This window comes from Ananas comosus, linkage group 4, assembly GCF_001540865.1.
Source record: "Ananas comosus cultivar F153 linkage group 4, ASM154086v1, whole genome shotgun sequence".
Classification (NCBI taxonomy): domain Eukaryota; kingdom Viridiplantae; phylum Streptophyta; class Magnoliopsida; order Poales; family Bromeliaceae; genus Ananas; species Ananas comosus.
Genome location: NC_033624.1, coordinates 2576585 through 2594448, shown reverse-complemented (window position 1 = coordinate 2594448; position 17864 = coordinate 2576585). Strand labels below are relative to the sequence as shown.

Here is a 17864-nt window from a genome sequence, read left to right as displayed (position 1 = left end):
CAGTGGGTGTCTTATTAGTTTTGCCGAAAGTGTTAAAAATAAAAAATTAAGACCCTTAATTTGAAGGCAGGATATCAATTTGTCAAATCACCACAAAATGTCCGAAGTTGACGGTCTTCTGAATGATATTACTATCGAACTTGCATAAGATGCTATCCTCAAACTTTTCCTAAGCCAAAAATATTAATAGACATTACTTGTTTGTTCTTCAAACCAATTTCGCAGACCAAAATAATACAATGGAAATGCCATACATAAAGAAGTTCTCCAATTGGATGTATCACAGTTCTTGACACAGTATGATCATCCAACACTGCATTCTTCAGATAAGGTTTCTCCTGCCTTCCCCCCTTCACAACAGATATAAGGCAAACTAATCAAAATTGCAATGCATCGCTAACTGTAATAATATATGGAACAAGCTGTGGCCCGACCGAATCAAAACTGTCGCAGAGGCGATGATAGTCGGAAAATCTCTGGGTAGATCTTCAGAGTAATAAATAAATGGATCTCTTGTGCCTCTTTCTAGCACCCTTGCTATGGGCTGCAGTGGCGATTCCACACCAGCCGACCAGTGGATCTACTTTGATGTCTCGCCCAAGTACCTCCTAGCCAGGGGTATGAGCATTACAGTATCAAAATTACCACACAAATCTTCATACAGTTCTCTGCTCTATGTTGAATTTGAAGTACTACGTTTTCTTTTCTTGGATATGAAGGAGGTATTGGATTTGGGAGGTGGTAATGTATTATTCACGCCTTTATCACGCCTCGGCCCCCGAATGTTTCTCTTCCGTTCCTCATTCTTGTTCATACTCTTTTTCTCATTCTTACTCTCCTTGTTTCTCAGGTGTGCTTTGAATCCAATCCTGGAATTAAAACGACTTGCCCTTTCTATAGATTGACCTCTACTTCCTTTGCTGTCACGAGTCTGATTGTTTTCCTTCATGGCAGAGCCATTCTTTTTATGTTTCTTAATACTCCATGAACGCCTATTAGATGTGGCCTCAACCGGCCGCTGCTTTAGACCATCTGGTTTCTTAGCTCTGCATGAATGTAAAACGTGACGACACAGTTAGTAAGTTTACAAGAATTAAGCCTTTCAGATGCATATAAACATCACGACGACAGAAGTTACCTTTTTGTAGCAGACCCTGTAGATTCCGGTGCTTTTTCAGAATCAGCAGCTTCGATGGGGTTCTTTTTGCTCTGGCGCCCCTGCATACAAAAGAGAACCATAACATTCTGCAGTGGGATGTATGGAAGAGAGAGGCAGGGAATGACACAATAAGATTGTGCTACGATCTCAAACCCATAAAATTGAAGCAGAATAAGATTGTGCTCCGATCTCAAACCAATCAAATTGAAGCAGAATAAGATTGTGCTACGATCTCAAACCAATCAAATTGAAGCAGAATAAGATTGTGCTACGATCTCAAACCCAAGAAATTGAAGCATATAAGCATGGAGTATGATTCAATCTGGTGTCAATAAAGAAGCACATGGCATATGTATGAGCATCACATTAGTTTGTTAATCAAAGGGCAGAAATTAGCGATTTCCTTTAACGATTTTTAACCCAACAACCATAGTAGTAATTGGACTGTGACTTACAAACTCTTCAGGATATACAAAGTAGCATAAACACATCTTAAGTCAAAAACTCAAACGGTAAGTTCTATAAGTAAAATCTTTCCATGTCTAAATGACAATGAATGCTTTGCGAATATGTTACTGCAAATCTGCAATTTTAAAAGGGAAAAAAGAAATCAAACATTACAGGTGTGCCAATGGCCAATGGAAGTTATGTACTGCAATATAATGTGTTATATAACTAAGAAATGCAAACAAAAGAAACATACAAAAGCTCTAATTAGAGAGGTCATCATTTTCCCCTTATCTTCAAAATATCAATATCCTTCATAGCAAAGATAAGATTACACATTACCTCTGCAATAGTTCTGACAAAGCCCTTATATTTTTCAGGAACAACAATATCCAGAGCATCAAAACCACATTTTCTTATCAATATCTCGAGGATTATTGCAACCTGCAGTATTCAAGTCATCATCTAGTAATCTATAGAGTTTAACAGGAAAATCGAAGCATTCACCAGCAGAGATTCAAAAGAAAAGAAAAAGGAAAACAAAACTTAGCCCAATGTTGCTTGCCTTTGACCTAAAATGGTGCTTTGAGACAGATGACCAAGGTAATATTCCGGTAATAATATCTGCTTGCAGATTCTTTAGGTTGTCTGGTCGCAAAGAGGAAACCAACACCTTTACGAAGCCCAAAGCTGCCTAGAACGTAATATGGCAGATGAAATTTTCAGAAAGTAATTATAAAATAGAACACAGAAAAATTGTTGAAGAAGCTTACTTTAATAACTTCATTAGACTTGTTCTGCAACAGAACTAAAACTGATGGTATCAGGTTTGGCACTGCTAGGCAAAAATCAGCATCATTATATATAAGCAATGAAAGTGCAGATATTGCTCCACTCATTATGTGAGGAGACGGACTAGAAAGGTAGCCCATAACCTGAGGGGAAAAAAACGAACAAAAAGATTGCTTCAATAAATGAGAAGTCTTTCACAGATCTTGTATCAAAGTAAACTTTCATTTTTATTTGCTTCAATATACATTTTATATAATAACTGAATAAAAGAAAGAGCAGCCGAAGAGCTTTAATTGAATAATAGATGTGATAAATAGTGATCAAGTAATTGTACGGATTTCAGAGTATTGTCAAAATAAAAGAACATGCAAAGCGATAGTGTCCTTACCATCGTAAATAGCCTTTGAAGATCCGATTCTCTATTGGCGGACTGAGAATTCTTCAAGCTGTGACTTGTAGCCAGCAGTGCATCATATGCCACTTTTCTAGATTCTTTCTTAGACTGCACAAAAAGTAATTATTAGATTAAGCAAATTGCAATCGAGGAGTTATATGGAAGCCGTTGAATACTTAAAAAGAGATACCACTTGATGAATCCCAGTAAGAAATCAACACGATGTATTTGACCAAAAAGAAAAAAAAATCATAATTTTTAATGCACAGACTAGACTTTTCGGAACCTCTTCTTAGATAAGCAACTTCTCCACAAAATGTTTAAATTTAGTCATATTCCAATGGATCAACTTAGTAATCTGGTCTACTGATTACAAGGATAATAATATCTCAGCAATGGCCTACTTTATGACTACAAAATTACACAAGATCATAACTACACGAGAAATAATCAAGTAAAACAACCTTTAGTGTAAGGATGATCTCATTCAAAATCAAAAATGCTTTTGTATTTATGTCTTCCTCATTGATCTGCAAAATGGTGAACAGCGTATCAGAAGGGAAAATATGTTATATTAGACGGTGCATTTGACTGCAACTCAAGCACTTTGCAGGTTGGAAAAACCATGTGCATTGAAAACAAAAAGCAATGTAATGCACGAACTACAAAGATTTACAGAAAGCGCATTGAATGAGAAAAATTTAAGTGAATATGTCAAGAAAAGAGAATATAAAATCAGCACCAATCCTGTCAAATGTGTAGTGATTCTAAGACAATAATGCTTAACTTGAGCTCTGTCATAAAATCTCCCCCGTTATTACTTCAAGAAGTAACTTGTTTAGGTATCAACAGTAGCATATCAATTATGATACGCCCAACATGATACTAGTTGGGAATTTGTATTCGCAAGTGGGGATACCATATGAACCATTCTCTTATGAGAAGTATTATGTATCTTAAGACAACTTGGTGAAGCAGGCAGGATATTTCGTGATAAGTAATACAAGAAAGACAGGGCTTATCAGTAGACTATTCTATGGTGGGAGAATCAATCTTGACATGCTTCTTCTCACAAAAAGAAAGGTTGATGATAGTTTCATATTTTCAATCCTATATTATCCTAAAAATGATGCCCATAATTAACATGTAAGGGAGAAACTATTAGCTTCCAGATTGGGAAAAAGAAACACATCAACCTGGATTGACAGTATTGACTGAAAAAGTGCTGAAGTAACCAAAACATCATGTCACTGCATGGAGATGCTTTGCGTAATTGCGGCCCCATAATGGGTCTCCTATAATGCCATTGATATGTTGGCAGACTTAAACGACACTTTGAACTGCATGCATACACCAACTAAAATCTTCTACATCATGAATGCCGACACATCAAAAACATATAAATAGATAAAATATCACACTCTCACCGGTTGACGTGAACATATCCTTTGTACAATTGTACAACAGCTAGTGTAGTTGAGCTAGTACTATTAGTGAATAATTCTATGCATCATCGATCATCCTAATTACAAAATAATGTGACATATTTGAAATTTCATGTTCAAAGATGCAACAAGCAGATGAATAACGTAAAAGTTTCCATGTATTTATAAAGACAAAAATTACCCATAAAACATGTCTTTTTGCTGCCTACCTTTAACATGTGAACCAATAAAAACTGGAAACATGATAAACGATTTTTTAGAGCTGTACTGTTGAAGGTTGTCTTCAAACCGTGGAGAAGCATCATTATTTCATCAACTTGAGCTAAACAAAACCAACTATGGTCCTGCATGTTACAGACAGCAAGGGGTAAGAAAAACTATATAAGGCACCTGTATCAACTGTATATGACAAAACATCATTATAACAACCTTCAAAATTTTGCTCAATGCTAAGTATGCTTCAGCTTGACAAGAATCATTACCATCCTACGAAAAAAAACACACAAATTGTCCATATAACTAGGTTAAGAAGAAAAGATATATATATTTTTACTCCTTCAAAAGAATAAGGAAATACTGAGTTGTACCAACAAAGAAGACTTAATGAAGTCAAAGAATAAACTAATCAGATCCTTGTCAGCTGCTTCGACAAAAATTGAAAGAAGTTCCATCACCAAACACCTGCAGAAGAGCAACTTTCAATTAACTATCTATGATCTACGAAGGAACTAAAACATATATAATAATTCAGCTATCAAATAAGGGTGCATTTCCACATTACTTGCAGGAGTTTAGTAGGTCAGGTTCAATTACTATGAAAAATCTAATCAAAAAGAAAATATTAAATATGTTTAAAATTTAGTAGTAATACTTAACAGGTTTGCAATGAAAACAAAAATCCTTGTAAATCAAGCATTAAGATGAAGTATATAAATCAGTGGTCTATAATAAGCTTCTTTTCCAATAGAACATACAGAAATGTCAAACTAAATCATTCCAATTTGCAATTAGCAGTTTAGAACTACAAGTAGTTTTTGGCTTACAAATATGGAGGAGGAAGATAGTGTTACAACCTACAGCAATGCAGCTAATTCTCATTAAAAGAGGAATATTGGCAAGAAAAGACAGTTGGGACTTGCAATCCTTGCAATCCTCAACATACTCAATTGCATTTCTCCAGTAATTCTCCTATAAAACTTCCTGCCCACAAATATACTTAAAAAAGAATTCTGCACTTTCACAAAATGTTCTCCTGAGTTTGAGTATTACACTACAATTTTTCTTATGCATGCAATTGAAACCAATGAAATTGCTAGCATCTCTGAGTCTCTGACACTCGTTGCCCACAAATTAATTGACATCAAAAAGTGAAAAAGAACCCAATTACTTGCACAGATACAAGAATATACCTGAACATAAGAAAATGTTATGCCATTTGGTAGTTAAATGTTAAAAATAAAATAGACTAATTCATTAATTAGTCAAAGAAATGCCCCTTACATCTTTTCTTTCTCTTTCTCTGTTTCAGTTGCTTCCGTTTGTTCTTCCTTTTGTTCTACTTGAGGAATTTGACCTTCCAGATTATCAGATTCCCCTATTGTACCTGACAAGCTAAATCTCTCTAGTAATGAGAGAAACAAGCTACGGATATCAGCACTCCCAATCAGCGAAAACAAACATCGCAGTGTCTCCTGCAATAAAACCCACACGACAATTAGATGATATTGTATGTTCAGTGTTAGTGACCAACATTTGTAAATAAAAAATAGATAATGATTTTGCTAATGCAGTATAAATACAAAAAGAAATAGCCCAGTCAAGTTGAAGCTTAATACAAAAGCAATTTCCAAGTCTAAGTTGAAGTTTAATACAAAAGAAATAGCCGAGTGAAGAGAGATAAGAAAGCATTCATTAAGTAAAGCTGAGTTGTTCCAGAAAAATAATTTCCACAAGCGAGAACAAAACAAAGTGCCCAAGGAAAATGGAGATAAGCTCAAATCATCTGGAAAAGTATTGTAGAATTATGAACCTTCAAATAGCCACGCTTTTCAGGTGAAGAGTCAGAGAAAATATCTATGAGAATCCATATCAAATCCATAGAACTGGAGGCGAGCACCTTCATGTTTTTACGTGCAAATCTTTTGGAGTAATAGTAAGGCAAGCCCCTGCAGTTAACATCATGAATTTCCAAAGAGAAGCTAGGTAAAATGTCCACAAGATTTGCGTCCTGATTTCCACTGAGTAAGTGTTTGTTTCCTTTTACTAGTTCCTGAGAGAGGGAAAAAATAAAAAATTAACAAATATTACGCACAGTTTGATAGAATCTCTACTGCACAACAGAAATATTACAACAAAAGTCAAAAGACTGATATATAATTAAAAAGTGAAACCTGCAATGCTGTCGCAATAGTTTGATGCAAAGATGGATCCTCTTTAAGTACTGCCGTAAGGAGTTTGGCCAAGGATCCAAAATTTTGAGATGTGTCAGTGGGATAGTGGCAGAACGCAGGTAGCAAACTCCACAGGTCATCATAAAAGGACTGCAGGCGTTTTTGGTTTGATACTTTTTTAGCTGAAACATTAAAGGAAAAAGGTCAAAATTTGTCATCTTGGGGTCATACCTTTTAAACTACACTAACCATTCATACTTGTACCTTTATTGCATGCAATTTTGATAGACTTTGCAATAGGCAAAATATGCTCCATGAAAAATTGCAATGATGCACCAAACATATATTGTTTTAATATCGGTACAAGCCAGGTATTTGAGCATGTTAGCTTCTCCTCATCAAAAGTTATAGGTACAAGTGAAAGAATTTTCTCTGGTCCCATAGCAATTGCAGCAGAACCAATACATTCATGAATCTACAAAACAGTAAGTTCAGGTTACATAAGGCATAAGTTAATCAAATGAGTTTATTATATTCTATACATAAAAACCCTTAAGGTGCATGTAAGTTCACCAGCCAAAGCTTATGCTATCATGAAGTCATCTCATTTCCCTAATTTTGAACTAGTGGGTACTCAAAGTGAAAACTACTAGTATTACGACAATCCTTTACCATCACTGATGGTTCAAGGCTCCTAAAAGTGCCCAAAATGTTAGGTGCTTATGGAGTGATATATCTAGGCAAGCCTATCCTAGACCATCAAGAATGCCCTAGGTGCCCAGGTGCCTAGATACTGAGTCAGATAGGTATGAGTACCATATATATTGACAAGCATATTCTACTGTCCTACAACAACAAAAGATTATAAATAGTTCCTTGTTAAAAACTTTAATGACTACACGAACCAATTTGATTTTTTAACCAGCTTTGCTATGCTCGCATAACTTCCCACTAGATAATACTGTATTTACTCTACATGGACAACGAACAAAACTCCATTACTGAATCTTTAACATTTAAAAGCTCATATGTTTAAATTATTGAATGCTATTCTATTACTCATTTGCAGCCTAGAATGTGACATGCCATTTACTTCTATTTAATAGCAGCAGCTTAAGTACCAGTTATGTCTGTTTTGTTGATTTTCCAAGTTCTACAAGAACTTAGCCTGTGGCATGAGTGTGATAGATCCAACAGAACATTAGACGACTGTGCCTAACAAGCCATGTAGTAATACACTCCTCGCATCCTAGGCTCTGCCATTATATTAGTAAGCTTTTCTCACACCAACAGATATAGCACCTAAATATATAGTACAATGCAGTTCATTGAAAACACCAGTCAACACTATGTAGGCCCTAGTACCAAAAAACAGCAACAATACTGACTAGAGCTGACTACAGCTGACAAATTAAAATGGACAAGGACTCCTAATAACTACCAAAGGCATTTGTGATAGAGCAATAGCTAACATATGGTCAAAACAGAAAGATTTGTACATATCATTATAGCACAACTTACATGCCTTAGTAAGGGCTTTTCCTTGTTTACATTCATTGCCCATTGTGATAATTTAATCAGAATTTCCTTCATAAACATGTCAGAGCTCTCTCCTACAAATAAGTTGAATAAAGATGATCACAATTCACAAATAAAATACACATTCTGAAAGAGAATAAGGACCTTTATTCCACATTTGCCCAGATAAAAAGAACATTAAATATGTTCAATCAGAAAACAAGTTCAAGGTAGTACACTTAAACCTCAGTATTGAGCCAAACTATTGCAAAATTAACTGCAAAAACAGCAACCTAGAACATATATTTAGGGAACACATAGTATGTCTCATCATCAGTGAAAAAGAAATATACATGTATGACTCACAGTTAGGCAAAGATCACCTATCCTGATGTTCGATAATGTCTGATTGAGTCATTTCCTTAGCAAAAGTGAAGCCAGTATATAAGAGCATGGATAGGCCAATTACTAAAAATTTCAACACTCTTGATTATATAAGTTTGATTCATTTCACTAATACGACCTATCAAGGAGCAAATTTCTAGGCAATATTTCCGTCCCCAATTTCCAAATTTATTTCAGGCATACATTTCTATATTGCACAAATGTCCTATGAACTCATTAAGGTAAGAAACTTGGTAGAAATATCTCTACACTAAACAAGTCCAAGTCTTACAAAAGAACTTAAAGAGCCAGTAAAAATTTTGCAAACTGTAAATCTCCACCTCTTATGCAATCAGAAAGGAAATCAAATCTGAGCTATGTACAGGTACAAAAATTAATAAAACAGACAGAAAATGATGTAGTGTAACCACTCAAACAAATTGAATACAAGACTTATATGAGATTCCATTAGAACATGATTCTAACAACAAAAAATGGCAGTGAAATAAGTTTTAAAAAAAAAAATTCACCCCTTGCTACATTTCAATGCCTATGTTTATAAGAAACATGTTGCTATGCACTGTAGTAAAAGACATACCAAGTCTGAGGAACAAAACTGAAATGATCATTAACATATTCTCTGAAGGAAGGTCACATAAGCTGAGCATTTTATCGAGTACTAAACAAATAGATAAAATTGTAGTTTCCTCCAATGACTGATTTGTATCAGTCACAAAAACTCTCCAGTCGCTATGGAAGCTAATCCAATCTTTCAAGATAAGTGCAACCACTTTAGAGGAATCAACATCTGAACGCAGGTATCCTGAAAAGTTCCAGAAGCATGAAGCTCAAATCACCAACACAATGTACAGAAAATGAAATGAAAATCAGATAGCTTTCTCGAAGTGGAAACAAAACCTTCAATTCTATCGAGAAAACAGCAGTTATTAATGCAAACTGAACAAGCTGGAAGATAAATAATTCTATACAGAAAAGAGCAGTTATTAATGCAAACTAAACATGCCAAAAGATAAATAATTCAAAACAACACGTCAAGCTTACAGTAAGTGCTGAAAGACAACTGCAACAATCCATCTAAAATTTGCAAAAATTCAAGAAAAGACAGATCATAGGATTTATATTCTCATAAACCCTGAAAAAGACTACCTCAAAGAAGATAAATGAAACAAACAAAAAAGAAAAACATAATAACTAACGATTCAAAGCATGATAAAAAAGTGAATTCTAAACAACAAACAGAACCAGAAATTGCACATAAGGTGAAGTCATATCAAGAAAGCATACTAGTTATATTAACAATTCATGCAATTAGCAAGAAGAGGGCTGCTCTTGATGGATGTTCTCATACAGTGCAATGATTTTAAAGAAAAGGGCAATACATAATTAAGTACATAACAAAAAATCAGCAGCTAAACAACCATGAACGAGCAGAAGTAACTATTGACAATAATGGTTATGTACTAATTTATTTTGTTTGTTTAATTCTATCATATTACAATGCATTTCATTTCTATCATATTACAATGCATTTCATCCCTATACAAGACACAAACCAGCAAACATTTATACAACACATCAGATTGTCAGTAAACACAAAAACTTTATAACAGAGAGCAATTAAACAAACCTGCAACTGCAGCCAAAGTTACAGGAAGAGTGCGCATCCACATGCCAGGGTGACGATTCTCCAGCTTCCTTAAGCTATTTTTCAGCACCTTTAGTGCAGATACGGTGGTATCCATAGGATTCTTCTCATGAGAAGATATAAATGATGTAAGAGCAAAAATAAAGTTCTCAGCATCAGAATCAAGATATTTAATTTCTAAGTGTTCCGCTAATGCCTCAAGAAGTTTGAGAATGTGTCTTGTAAGCATGTTGAAACGGCAAGGCAAAAGCTTATATGCTTCAGACAAAATCTTCATTCGGACTTTCTTGTTGAGGTTTGGGACTAAGAGTCCCAAGAGATTTAGCAAATAGAGGATTCCCGCAATTTCGGGGTTTGAATTACCCGCAGATGCATCTGAGAATTCATTAGAGACGAGTTTTTCAGCCTGTGGGATGTACTTCTCAAACATACGGAGTACAAGCAGGCTGGCCTTCTTGACAACATCAGAACCCTTCAAGGCTCTGAAGATCTTCTCGACACATTCTTGCGCACATCTCCGCACCTGCAGCAAGAACAAGAAACTCTCTAATTAGTATCAGTAACCATGATTACTATGGGTCCGCATAAACGACCAGCATCTAAATCGCCACAATTATAACTCAGGATTACCGAAAAATGATGAGAAAAGAAGAAGATACCTTGGGACGTCGATCCACCGAAAGCAAGAGAACCGTCTCCAGCGGCAATTCGACGGCCTCCCAATCCTCAAAATCGAGGAGCAGCGCCACGAACCCCAGCGACTTGACGATGGAGCGTACGGTGCCCGTGGCCGCCCCGCCGGGCACGGAGCTCCGGAGGAACCCGGCGAGGACAAAGGCGGCGTCTTTGGCCTTGGGCGGGGGCAGGGACGGGGCGGGGAGGAGGGGGAGGAGGATGGAGAGGAAGGCGGCGAGGGCGGAGGCGGCGTCGGGGTCGTGGGCGGAGGAGGAGTCGCGGAGGGCGGTGATGGCGGCGGCGAAGTAGGCGGAGGGGGTGAGGGGGAGGCCCTCCTCCTGGAGGATGGCGCGCATGGCGGCGGCGGAGGCGCAGAGGTGGCGGTGCTGCGGCGCGGAGGACTTGGCGTAGCGGCCCATGAGGGCGCCGCACACGTCGCCGGACCCCTCTAGGGTTTCTTGGTCGCCGTCGTCTTCTTCCTCCTCGCGTTCCTCGTGGGTTTCTAGGGATATCGCCATAGGCTCCGCCTCGGGTTTCCGCTTCATGTTCGAAGGTGTCTTCGGATGTTAGGATTTGGTCGGAGACAGAGAGAAGGGCGAGTGGGAGGGAGAGCGAGGGTTTTAGGGTTTTAAAAATGACTTTGGAGATTTATGTCGAAGACGACGGATCGGTTTTATATATCAGACCGTACAAAGTAACCAAAACTTTATTGATTTTGATTGATTGATGTATTTATTAAACCGTAATCAAAATCATTAAATATAATGAAATTATCGACTTACTCTAATAAAAAACTTATATTTAATTAACTCGTAATTATTCATTTTAAGTCTTAAAAAAATAAAATAAATAAATAAGTATATATATGCATATCATCGCACACATTACATAATATTTTCTACAAAAGTTCCCTCTTTGATTAGTAAGGCCTCATTTGAAATTGCATTGCCAAAAAAATCTCGCTTTTATGTTTTGCAAAACTCTCAAAATCCTCTTCTGATACAATAATACTGTGCAAACCGCCGCTGGAGAAGTATGAGAATTCAGAAAACATCGTTGCCACCATTTCTAGGAAATAGGCAAAGATTATGACTACCAACATCTAGGAAATAGGCAAAGATTATGACTACCAACATTTCTCAAAAGTTTACATGAGATGCAATTGTATATTAATAAGGTAAAATATCACACAAAGTCCATACTATATCTATACCTATCATCACACACATTACACCCAAAACCGAATCTGTGTTTATTCAAGAACATACTATCTGAAACAAACTACACTCTAACAGTAAAAAGTGTGCTCAAAACCAGTTTAGTGTAATCTTATAGACTGCCTAGCCTTATAGCATTTTTCGGCTTGCGATCATGTGTGCCACCATGTGTGCTACTGTTTGACCGGAAGCGCCCCTTACATTCCATGATTAGTTCTTTGTTCTCTGCCTGAACAAATGAACCTGCAGCTATATGCTAGAATTGTGGTTTCAAGTGAACTCATGATCCGACACAGCTTACATAGTTTTCCTCGAGTACAAACATACTTTTTGACGAAGTGAGGTAATTGTCTACCACCAAGGCTCCTTATATAGCAATATCTCGTACACCTGCAGACAAGGACCAAAAAATAAGTAAAAGGAGAACAATAGCATCAAAAGATCTTATCGGACTTAGACTGTAGTTCTGAAGTCGACATTCGAGTAGGTCTCACCCAAAACATTTATAGCTTGAGTACCAATTAAATGTTTCGAGTTAGGAGTTCTGTTAGTTTGTGGCAATTCATGGTATTTAAGTTCAATCAGTACAGTTCAGAAGATATGTGTCCTTTGTCACCAAAAATCAACTAATAAATTCATCTTTAATTAAATGATCCCCCAATTTAAAAAGTCTTACAGACGATATCAGGAAAGGTTGATTCCTTCGATGCAATAACAAAATGGATAGGCACTGAATAATGTTATAATAAATTTAATAATTGCTTTCAGTTGTACTAAGACAGTTAATGTAAAGAAAAAGGTAAAAGATTAATGCATCTAAAACAGAAACAATGTTTACCCTCAAAGACTCAACCATTTCCTACGAACTTCTAAATCTTGTGTGCATCATTCCTGACATTGATATGAGTAACTAGAACTAGCTTCGTTCTTCCCGTGCTGTAACAGAGAAAATGAACATAAATGGCTACAACACTAGCAGAATATATATCACATGAATGACTAAAATTTTCCAGAGCAGCAAAAGAAAATGTACCACGGATATAACAGTAGAAAATATAGATTACGGTGATGAATCAACTAGTGTAACTGTTTAATTAAAGAGAGAGAAGCAGCAGGCAGAGGCATAACCAATGTTGTCAGAGATTGCCCGGTTGGTGAAACAAGACCGGTCCAGAAAAGAGGATCAGTTATGGGATCAACAGGATTCCAGCTGGTCCTTAATGGTGCAGAGAGAAGAGGAGACAACATATAGGGAGATTTTTGAGCTGGAAACTCAGCCAAGCCTATGCTAACTACTGATCCATCAAATCCACTGCTAGCAAACTGTATGGGAACTGTTTTCCCAAGGTCCGTTTCTTTACCAGAAACACCTTCCTTCTCTTCTGACAACTTTGAATACTTGTCCATAAAATTTTTGTAGGCATCAGACTGTGATAAGATACTACACGCAGAAAGGCTCCCTGAACGAGGCTTCAAGTTCTGAGGGCCAAGAGAAGGCAGCTTGTACGGCTCGGTTGGTGGTATTGAGGACTCGAGATTTCGGAGTTCATTGGCTACTTCTTCGGAAGCAGAGGCAGATTCTGATTGACGTGCTTTCTTTGGTAGCCACCACCTGATATAGTTTGTCAGATCAATTTTTCTCTCCAAAACAAAGCTGCCGGCATAATTTCCATCTGTCATCACATCCTTGCTTGTACCTTAGAAAGGAGCAACCAAGTTATTAACCAATAAAGTTTATTTTCTCAAGTTGGATCTTTATAAAGCCTTGTGGATTTAAATCAAGTTTTTTGAGCACTTACTGCAGTTTAGGTTGTTATGGTCATTTCCTAGCAACTGTCCAAAAGATGCATCCCGTCGGGAATTTTGAGGTTGTCTGAGGGAAAAGAATGGCGTATAGAAATTAGCAGGAAATATAATAAGAAACTCAGAAGAAGATATGACTGTACAGATATGGTTGCTCAATATTAAGATCTGAGAAGTTTCTAAGGGACAAATATTCTTTCATACGGTAACAGCACAGTGTGAGCTGATACTGCAACAAGGAAATAGGCTGCCATATACAGTGGTTCGCCAAAATTGTTAGCGGACCGTGCAACATTAATTACTATATTTGCAAAGAAGAACTTTAACTGGGAGCATCGGTTACATCTTGTAGAATTGCTAACAGCTAAAAAGAAACTGAAAATGAAAACAGAAGCTTAACAACATGGCCGACGTCAATTAGTATGATGCTAGCAAAATCTTCGTACATGCAGGAAACCGAGAAAACATTTATGAGCAATTTAACTTATTCAACAGTGCCTCAGCAGATTGGAAATTGTTATTCTACCATTACGCGCACTAATAAGAAGTCATCTAAGTGGAAAACTTAGTCAATTGAGGAAAGGTAAGGCTTGAGATTCTTCTAATAATGAAGAAGCAAATGTTTCGTAATCTACATGACCGATACTTACCTAGGAAGTCCACGATATTTAGGGAATCCTCTTGAAAAAGCACTGCTTTTTCTGCATAATTCGGCAAGCAATGAGTGGCAAAACAATTAAGCCGCAAGAAACATTTTTATTATGAATAAATATGCATGCCTTCTGAGAGACACGAGATAGTCCTCCTTTGAAACCATCTGCATCTCTTCAATATCTCTTACATAGTCACTGACCTGGAAAAGAGGAACAAGACAGTACACGTACACATCAACAGGCACATGCTGCAATTATTTTTTGATTTTTTTTTTTATGAAAAAAGCATATGTAATAATGATAAGTTTTTCTCTACTAAAAATATTGAATATCTCTCACAGGAAAATTAATTAGTGTCCCGGCACCCCAGTATTTCAAAGCGGCAAGATCATATGCTCTAGCTGCAGCCTCTTCATCATCATACGCACCTACATTATATCAACACAGCGGAGAAGAATGCCTTTGTTGAGCTCTCAAAATGACTAAGCAGAAGGAAAAGAGTAAAGCACAAAAGTTGTTCTCATACCTAAATATACTGGTTAAACAGTTCAGCGCCATCAAGTTACCATGCAAAACAAGAGCACTAGTGTTAATTCGGTGAAAATCCACATGACGGAATTGTTCCACAGTAAACTGTATATTTGAAATTACTTCGTCAGCAGTACTGGATTTGCAAGCATTTAGAGTGCCCACGCTAAATTTACCAGATCCATGCACCCCAATAGCCCCAAAGTAATGGCATTAACAGAATATACTAACTAATAGTGTAATAACGACCGCTGTGAAACAGGTAGATGTCAGCTGCAGTTAATTCAAAAGTTTGCAAATCAAATGTCTACATTCTATGATCCATGTAAGATCTTAGCTCTGCATATAAATATCCTGTATATACCTTGTTTCCCTTTCTTATTTTGGCTCTGGTTCCAGGTGCTCTTATCCCAAAGATGAGCTTCATAACGACCGGTCCATCGGTGCCTGTTGTTTGCAACAGGGAAACAAAAAGTTTTGGCAAAGTAATTAAACACGTAAAATTACGGAAAATAAAAGAAGATTAGAAATAACAAAATTAAGACATGGCTCCAAGTGAATCTTTTACCTCCATTGAAAGAGCTTAGGGATAAATTCAAATATCTATACCATGACAAGGGGCGGTTTGATTGGATGTAATTGTAAATGTAGCGTAGTTCTTAAAATTGCACATGTTTTTGGTTTGGCTGGATGTAATAAGAGTCGTTGCAAGCATAAATAATTTGTTTGATTGCATGCAATTGAGAACTGTATTTATAAATTTTATCACTTTATATATGGAGCGGTGAAAGTACCGCCAATGTTGAAGAAAAAATATTCGTCTATTTAATAGGTGAGTAGGCAAGTACGCATAACTATTATTTTAAATTATACTCTACAGCCAATATGGCCACAGTTTCAATTGCAGCAATTGAACCTCCCTGTACAATTCCAATTTGGATTCAAGTGCGTCAAACCAAACATCATAATTGGATCTACATCCAGTTACAACTATGGTACCAAGCAAGCTCTAAGATGTGTTTTTACGATCATTAAACAGGCGGATACTTTCCTCTAAGATGCACTCCAGAGACTTCAGAGCTCATGGTCTTTAGACAAAATGAGAAATCATTTTCTATAAAAAGAAAACCATGTTGGTGCTATCATATCCAATGTTAGGGCTTGTTTGGTTCAAGGGTGGAATTGAAATGGATAATGGAATGGGAATGAATTGGAATGGTAATTGGAATGGCTCACCCCACAAAACGTTTGGTTTATTTGTGGATTGGGAATTGGAATGAGTTATTCACATTTCATTATTTGGTTCGTATAAACTAAAAAAATTATAGGATACAATAATACTAATTTTACTCTCAAATATAAATTTATATTATTTAAAATTTATGAAAAATATAATACTATTCTCTAATAAGTTTTCCAAAAAAAAAATCAAATTTATTTTTAAAAACTTTTATTGCTGTGAGTTAGGGATAGGGTTTTGAGAGATGATTGATTTTTTTTTTTTTATGAGAAAGGGGTGAAGAGAAGGAAGGCGAGATGGTCACATGGGCTTCGAAAATTTAGTGGACTTTCGGAATGAAATCTCAATCCGAGCTAGAAGACCGGAATCAAGTTGAAAGCTAATAGGCCATTCCCATTCCAGTCCGGAATAGGAATCCCAAACCGATTCATGTGAACCAAACAAAATTAACTGCATTTGATCAAACCGATTCCCATTCAATATCCAAAATGGATGAACCAAACAAGCCCTTAGTTTCTTGTAATTTTTTTTAGAGGAGGAGAGGAAGGGGGATGGATGTAATGAGGTACCGGGTGACGCCGCGGTAGATGGAGCTGCGCTTGCCGGCGGCGCAGGGGGGCATGCGGCTGATGCGCTCCTTGGCGGTGCAGACCCTCTCCTTCCTCGCCCGCTTCAGCCCCGCCACGCTCACCCGATCCGCGCCGCCCCTCCCACCACCACCGCCACCTCCTCCTCCTCCTTCCCATGACGCCCCTTCGCCCCCTACAACTCCCCCTCCCCCTCCCCCTCCCATCGCCGACGCCGTCGAAAACCCCGCATCGTGCGACGACGACGACGAAGCCGCAGCCATATGTGCAGAGGGATGGAGAGAGCGCAAGTGAGAGGAGCAACCAATGCTTTCGAAGGTGGAGAGAGAGAGAGAGAGAGAGAGAGAGAGAGAGAGAGAGTGATGGGGGAGGGAGCCTATAGGATTTCAAATGATGAGGGCGCCCACCACAGAGAGAGAGAGAGAGAGAGAGAGGGGAGGGGTTTAGGAGAAGGGGGTTCGGACCAAATAATGAGTATGAGCGGTGGAGTGTTGTTGGTTTGGTCGGGGAGAGTTAAGAGGTGCCAAAAAGTGGGTCCGGAAGAAGGGTGCATGTGGAGACAAGTTGGGCCACGGCAGTGCAGGGGTATCCGAGGCTACAGCAGCAACTATATCCGCTGACTCACCCCTTTCCGGAATGATTTAGGTCAGGAAGTTTCCGAGCTGGGAATCCGAGGTGGCTACTACATGTTTAGCAGATTCTAACACAAAAGAGCAAAAAAAAAAACCTAAATTGCCGGCACTAATGCATATACTAAAATCACTTTCTTAATAATTATCAAGAATGAGAACTCGAATTCGAATACTGCTTTTTTACTAATAAAAAGAAGGCATGAAGAATCAGACCTCCCGGGTTGTATGTCCTGTAATCACTGTGCTTCTAAGATAGCGATTGTCGCGCCAATTTTATACCATTGAAGAACAAATTAAACAACCTACTAAATTTTTTGGGCCAAAATTAGGCCTT

The 17864-nt window shown here is 37.5% G+C and overlaps 2 protein-coding genes across 6 annotated transcripts; both read right to left on the bottom strand.

The window, feature by feature from the left end:
• On the bottom strand, window positions 99-11510 carry LOC109709177 (RRP12-like protein). Of its 3 annotated transcripts, none has more exons than XM_020231264.1 (18): window positions 10855-11510; window positions 10178-10718; window positions 9128-9352; window positions 8149-8240; window positions 6892-7102; window positions 6628-6809; window positions 6267-6506; window positions 5738-5928; window positions 4825-4918; window positions 4667-4723; window positions 4447-4581; window positions 3257-3322; window positions 2787-2900; window positions 2380-2541; window positions 2172-2300; window positions 1949-2050; window positions 1139-1218; window positions 99-1046 (listed from the first exon to the last, which is right to left on the bottom strand). In XM_020231264.1, the coding sequence occupies exons 1-18, from the start codon at window positions 11413-11415 to the stop codon at window positions 674-676; spliced, it is 3555 nt and encodes a 1184-aa protein (XP_020086853.1). In that variant the 5' UTR covers window positions 11416-11510; the 3' UTR covers window positions 99-673. The 3 variants fall into 3 exon arrangements, 2 of the variants coding, with proteins under 2 accessions (XP_020086853.1, XP_020086854.1); XM_020231265.1 differs by having other exon boundaries at window positions 6354-6506; XR_002215910.1 differs by lacking the exons at window positions 99-1046; window positions 1139-1218 and having other exon boundaries at window positions 2172-2296.
• On the bottom strand, window positions 11972-17364 carry LOC109709549 (AP2-like ethylene-responsive transcription factor At2g41710). 3 transcript variants are annotated; one of them, XR_002216137.1, is made up of 10 exons: window positions 16881-17364; window positions 15436-15518; window positions 15070-15078; window positions 14883-14971; window positions 14670-14743; window positions 14541-14591; window positions 13887-13960; window positions 13121-13784; window positions 12926-13023; window positions 11972-12477 (listed from the first exon to the last, which is right to left on the bottom strand). XR_002216137.1 is itself a non-coding variant. In XM_020231833.1 (10 exons), the coding sequence occupies exons 1-9, from the start codon at window positions 17159-17161 to the stop codon at window positions 12973-12975; spliced, it is 1281 nt and encodes a 426-aa protein (XP_020087422.1). In that variant the 5' UTR covers window positions 17162-17359; the 3' UTR covers window positions 11972-12477; window positions 12926-12972. The 3 variants fall into 3 exon arrangements, 2 of the variants coding, with proteins under 2 accessions (XP_020087422.1, XP_020087423.1); XM_020231833.1 differs by having other exon boundaries at window positions 13216-13784; window positions 16881-17359; XM_020231834.1 differs by lacking the exon at window positions 12926-13023 and having other exon boundaries at window positions 13216-13784; window positions 16881-17362.